This window comes from Engraulis encrasicolus, chromosome 2, assembly GCF_034702125.1.
Source record: "Engraulis encrasicolus isolate BLACKSEA-1 chromosome 2, IST_EnEncr_1.0, whole genome shotgun sequence".
Taxonomy (NCBI): Eukaryota; Metazoa; Chordata; class Actinopteri; order Clupeiformes; family Engraulidae; genus Engraulis; species Engraulis encrasicolus.
The window spans coordinates 48688718-48694516 of record NC_085858.1 but is presented as its reverse complement, the minus strand read 5'-3'; the positions used below and the strand labels follow the sequence as shown (position 1 = coordinate 48694516).

Genomic DNA, 5799 nt, shown 5'->3' with positions numbered 1-5799 from the left:
GTCACTTTTACTGTTGTCCTTTCCTAGTTTGCTTGTTTGTTTCAGATGAGTCCTTAGTCAGGCCAAAAGGTTGTTTGTTAGACTGTCGCTTGTACAGTAGACAATTCAGTCAATCATGCAGGAGGAAGAAAACATTCAAATGTTATGGCAGGTAATTTTGGGAGTTGTCTTTTTTAAAATGCCTCTAATAAAAACGTTTAATGTACTGATGTTTTGTTTTCTTACTGTTTTTTTTTTTTCTTCTTCTTCTTTGCACTAATAATGAACTTGTAAGGCTCTTCTGGTTTTTTTTGGTTTTTTTGGGGTTTTTTTTTTGTATAAATGTTGCTGAATAGCCTACTGTATTGGACATTGGTCACTTTACCTGGAAATGGAACACATATTCACTTAAGTTGTAAGTTTGTATCATAGGAAATAAATATCTTTTTTCTGTGGGGAAAGGTTTTTTGTTACGTGTCCTTTTTTTAGAAGGTAGCTGTTTAATGTTGCTGAGTGATTTCATTAAACGCCATGCACATTGGCAGCAGGAATGCCAAGTGTTTAGTGGAAAGGGGAGCCTTGCAGTTCGTGGTCACGTGGAAGGATCGTTACCACAGATACGGGTATGTTGACGGAAGTAAGGACTTGTGTCTTCTTGTGTTCCTACAGAGGCTGATGCGTTTCGAAATTTCCATTAGAATATTCTACTAAAGTGTGAAATTTGTTAGCGAAGTATCTTTATTAAAGTAAAGCGGTCCTCAGTCCCGACATGGAGTCAGAGTTTGAGATCGATTTCTCCGCCCTGGAGAGAGAGCTGAAGTCTGCAGTTGAAGCTGACCAGAAATACAGTCGGGAGAATGACGCAAAGTTCCGCGCCTTGCACCAGAAAGTGGCCACTTATGAGGAATTCAGGTAGGAGTAATGCAGTGAAAATATCTAATGAAATAATGAAAGCCGTTGTTCTATTGGTAGTTGTTCATTCAACTTAATTGAAAAAGAAGAGTCTTGCTAGCCAGATATTAGACCTTCACAGGTGATTTCATGGCAGCAACTCTAGTGAGTGATCCTGGGTTCATAAAGGCCTACTTGTCACGCCTGTTTCAGCCAGCTGATATCACCATTCCTTCAGCCAGATTGACTGCTGGAATGAGATCACCTGTATGGAGTAGTCTAGGCCTACAGGCAGATTAGAAGGAATATCTGGCAGGACTCTACTTTTTCAATTCAGTGTGGCTAAAAGCGTATTAATGCACACCTTTCCATGGTTATTTTATCCTGAATGTGGACTACTAAAATAGGCCTACAGTTGGTCCTATCACTGATTGTATACCATCTGTCAGATTGTAACTATAAAATGTCCTTTCTTCAGAGATATTGTATTGGCTTCTCATCTGAAACCCTTGGACAGGAAAGACAAAGCTGGTGCTCCACGCAATCAACCCTGGAACACAGTTGCCTCTTCTGAGAAGTGTCAGGGCCTTCATTTGGAGGGCATGCAGGTTGTAACCTTTTTCAAAAATCGAATGTCAATGATATTGTATTCACTGATAATAATAATAATAATAACTTGGTTTTATAAAGTGCCTTTCAAGGAACCCAAGGTCGCTGAAGGGGCAGGGAGAAGGGCCATATGCCTCTGTTGGGAGTGCTTCTTGAACGTAGCCAGTGTGGGGGCCTGGCGTATGTTGGGAAGTAGACTATTCCAATAGACTGATGCCAATTTGGGTGTTTTATTTACACCCACTCAAAGTTTTCATTGGCACTTTGGCCAAATCTTTATCTGAATTTCTTTATTGACCTGCTAGAGCTGGCAACAGACCGCATTGAGATTGATTAAGTTAGCTGTTGGCAGTGTTCATGTGGAATTCCTGCCATTACATTATGCACTTTTTCAGTACCCTTTCACATATGTATCTGATCTCATAATGTCCAGCACTTACTGTTCAGTACATACAGAAGCAGAACAAAACAAGTCACAACTTGCTTCTTCTTTTTTTGTTTTTTTTACCGATTTCTCTTACTGCTCGACAGGCTCAGCCATCTGACTTCCATCCACGGACAGCGTCCGAGTTCAGCCGGGACTGGAGGAGACTTGGCAGCGAAGGAGCTGAGAAGAAGTACCAGCTCCTCCTGGGCCTTGGAGGGCAGACCTTGCAGGACATTTTCAGAACCGAGGTGGGTTTTGGCCTCCTGGGGGAACTTCTGCTGACTCTGTCCCAGGGTTTCCGACCTGTGGATCTGTCCGAAGTGGTAGGGGTGCTGGACGGTCTGTCGAAGACCCCGCGATTCGGCCTCAACGTGTCTCTGCTGAGCAAGGGGGAGATGGGGGCATGCAAGGAGCTCTTCCAGAAGATTCAGAGGGGAGTGGATGTGGATCCGCTACCTTCTGACGGCAGCCGGGGGGTTGAGGCAGCCGCCTCCTCTCCTGGTGGTGCAGCTGTCGTTGTGGAGGCACAGGAAGAATGCGGCAGCTGCAGCATTCGTGAAAAAGTCAAACATTTAATGCAAATATATGGAGTTTCCAACAGCAACACATGAAAGAGCAATGTCAGAAGTAAACCCTAATGGGATTTATGTATGGAACAGTGATAGTTATATGAACCCTTATGGCAGCACTTGAAGAAATTAATTCAGTAAGATGTCTTATACATGTGTGTCATTTTTTATTTCAAGTTGGTTCCTTGATCATTTTTCCTTCAGTCGCTTTGCCTGAACCTGAACCAGTGCAATACTGTAGCATATGGCTGTTTTAATCTGCCGATATAAGCCATCTGAATAAAGTCAACAAATGTCCTACTTCCTTATTATATTCATCATAATTGTAAGATTATTCTGTCAGGATTTTGAGTGAATCGCTCCTATCCAAACTATTATATTATTGTTACTTTAAAAATCATATCTCCAACAGACAGAACATAAATCCTGTTCAAGATCAGAGAGATATCTCTCCCTGTGATTAATAATGCATGCTGTACTATTATGTTAATTAGAGAGGTTTCATCTTTATAGTATTTTGCCATTTCTGTTTCCATCCAATTGTATTTTCTGTTCTTTTTTCAGGTCAAATTAACATTTGTTATGCCAAAGCCTTGTAAGTTACACCTTGTAATCTCTTAGGTAGCTTTTTTTTTTTGGAGACACATTCTTTGGTCATTTCAAATTCAACCTGTCAGTTTATATTAAATAATAGGTAGAATAGGTTGTTGCAGTTGGAGGCCTACTGGAGTGAGATTTCATTCTCTCAGGCATGTCTCCTACTCAATAATGTAACAGCTGAGAGTAGCCATGTTGAAATAAGGGCTGCCTAGTGATCACCATGGCAACCTTTGAGTGGCTGTTGAGGATTCCAGGACAGGATTCTTTTCACTTTCCTCCTTGATGAGTTATAGAAACCTCAATGGGCTTCCTTTCACTGTGCCCATTTGTGGTCCTCTCTGTCTTGCTGTCAACAGTAACTGCCTACGAGGCTTCTGAAGACAAAGAGGACATATTTGACATTCGGGCCTGTCCTGCCTTCCTCGTCTTTGACAATGCTGCCTACCTGTCAGATATGACGATTGAGCTGCCATGCCACTGCAAACCAGAGGAGGCTCACTCTGTGGTGTGGTACTACCAGAAGCAGCTGGGCTCGGGTGACATCCGTGCGCTGACAGACTTTGAGGGCACGTCCGTCTTGGATTCGTCCCATGCCGCCGCATCAGGCTCGGAGCTGCGGAGTCGGTTCTCCATCCGCCTGTTCAGCCTAGTTGTGTTCCGGGCCCAGCAGTCGGACTCGGGCCACTACATCTGCGGCACCGCATCTGGACAGTTCTTCTACGGCTACGACGTGGATGTTCAAGAGGCCACACGGATCTCCTTTCCGTGGACCAAGAAGCGGAGAGGACCCGCTGTCAGATCGGGCGGCAAGGTGCTCTTTCAGGTCTTCATGAGCTTCTGGTCGTGGACAGTGTGCGACCGCTGTGGCGTCCGGGGGGAGCAAACCGGCGTGGGCCTCTGCTACGTCCAGAGCGACTATCTGAAGGCGCGCTACCGCCTTGGAGTTGACGGCATCACATCATGCGGGTCCTCCGCAGTGCCCGACACTCTGGGCCTGGAAAAGGAGAGCTATGGTGCTGAGCTGCGGGTGAGGAGCTGCACGGTACCATGTCCGTTAAAACCACCCATCGTCTCAGAGCACCAAGCACTCCTAGAGTTCATTGGCTATGGGGAGACCGACGAGAAGGCCACCATTCCCATCTACTATCACAACCACCCCGTGGACACCTCTCTCATCCTGTCCTGCCCCGGGGCCCGGCCGGAGCACGCCGTAGCCTGGGACAGAGGCGCCGTGCCTCTCTACCGCACCCAGTACATGGAGGGCCAGAACCAGAGCGCTCGAATCTTCATAGACACAGGCCACCACCTGCACTTTCAGCCTGTGCGGCAGGAGGATGGTGGCACCTACTACTGCTGGCTTCAGGGGAAGTACGCTGCAGAGATCAGGCTGCTGGTGTACGTGCAGCTGGGTCACAAGCGCACCGTGTCCGACCCCGAGTCCATTTATGCCATGAAAATCGTCCTCATATGCTACGCGGTGTTCACGGCAGTGTTCTTCCTCATGGTGTTTGGGCAGCATTTCTGGAGGACGCTGAAAATCAGGAGGGTTGTCCGATAGTTTTTTGTTTTTATTTTATTCATATGCAGAAGTGGTTCAATTTACCAGCATCCATTGGTTTTATTTTTATTGAAAGAAATAAACATCTTTTGTAACTTTTTCATGTCTGAAGATTCTCATTCATCCAGATTGCGCTAGTCAAAGATCAGTTGCAACTGTGCTTTTTTTATTTTGGAGCTTCAAAAAACTCATGATGTGAATCATCTCTCAGTGTGTCCTGTTGTATCAGGGGCATAAAGCAGGGGTGGGGAACCTCTGTCTCGAGGGCCGTTTGCGGCCCTTGAGGTCGTTTTATCCGGCCCCCGATATGATTTTAATGTTATGCAGCTTCACATGAAATATGACATATTTTGTAAAGGAATATTAGAAATTACATTTGCAATACACTTAAGTTATATTCAGGGTCCTAGAGAAGGTGGGGACCGTTTTAAAGGTAGCTGCCTTCAGTATAGGCCTAAAGTGCAGGGGGAAATCCTGGTTTGTGTTCATAATACGGCTCCCGGAGGACTTTTACAGCCCTCGGATGAATTTGAAGTGGCCCCTCGAATAAAAAAGGTTCCCCACCCCTGGCGTAAAGTAGGCTATACCCCCGCAGCCTCAGCAAGGCGGGGTGGGGCTACCGAGACGGGGGGCCCTTGACTTGAAGAAACGGGCCCCCTCCACATGATATTAGGCCCTCTTTTTTCATTCGGGGGCCCATTCTTGGTAGCTTGCAGGGGGACCTGAAGTAATTGCGTTACGCCAGTGTGTTGTATTGATGTTATTTTTTACTGAAACATTGTCAGCAACTCCCATACAACATTGAATGAAAACAAAGCAAAGACCCCAGTTTAAAAGTTAGCTGGAACCCATCACTGAGTTCGCACTGAAGTTCAGTAACTACAAAAAGCCAACAGGTGGAGATAGGAGGCTGTGGTAGGGGGTTGTAGTGCTTTTGGTTGCAAGCCAGAGACAATTCTCTTTGCTATCAGCCTGCCCCATTAGATTAATCATGGTGATACTTCAACAAAGAAAACACTGGGCCTATACTGACAAAAGTAGGCTATAGGCTAGGCCTACTACAAGGACAAGTAGCCCATGAGCGCATCATGGAGAACTGTTGCGCAGAACGGTTTGGTTGCTTTACCCAAACATACTAGGCTATTTTGCCGTTTGTATGTTATTGT

At 45.6% G+C, this 5799-nt stretch overlaps 2 protein-coding genes across 3 annotated transcripts; both read left to right on the top strand.

The window, feature by feature from the left end:
• Window positions 1-617: 617 nt before the first annotated feature.
• On the top strand, window positions 618-2775 carry ccdc103 (coiled-coil domain containing 103). Of its 2 annotated transcripts, none has more exons than XM_063190131.1 (3): window positions 618-891; window positions 1388-1478; window positions 2011-2775. In XM_063190131.1, the coding sequence occupies exons 1-3, from the start codon at window positions 749-751 to the stop codon at window positions 2515-2517; spliced, it is 741 nt and encodes a 246-aa protein (XP_063046201.1). In that variant the 5' UTR covers window positions 618-748; the 3' UTR covers window positions 2518-2775. The 2 variants fall into 2 exon arrangements, with proteins under 2 accessions (XP_063046201.1, XP_063046192.1); XM_063190122.1 differs by having other exon boundaries at window positions 1349-1478.
• Window positions 2776-3111: 336 nt separating this feature from the next.
• LOC134440154 (Ig-like V-type domain-containing protein FAM187A) lies at window positions 3112-4733 on the top strand. The gene has a single exon (XM_063190114.1). It carries the CDS (start codon window positions 3377-3379, stop codon window positions 4631-4633), a length of 1257 nt encoding a protein of 418 aa, XP_063046184.1. The 5' UTR covers window positions 3112-3376; the 3' UTR covers window positions 4634-4733.
• The last annotated feature ends 1066 nt before the right edge of the window (window positions 4734-5799 follow it).

Excerpts from the sequence above, each read along its gene's own strand:
- LOC134440154 (XM_063190114.1), top strand. The coding sequence starts at position 3,377 with ATGGGCTTCCTTTCACTGTGCCCATTTGTGGTCCTCTCTGTCTTGCTG.
- ccdc103 (XM_063190122.1), top strand. The coding sequence starts at position 749 with ATGGAGTCAGAGTTTGAGATCGATTTCTCCGCCCTGGAGAGAGAGCTG. Across the intron at positions 892-1,348 it reads GCCACTTATGAGGAATTCAG|AGATATTGTATTGGCTTCTC; the intron begins GTAGGAGTAATG and ends TCCTTTCTTCAG. Across the intron at positions 1,479-2,010 it reads TTCATTTGGAGGGCATGCAG|GCTCAGCCATCTGACTTCCA; the intron begins GTTGTAACCTTT and ends ACTGCTCGACAG.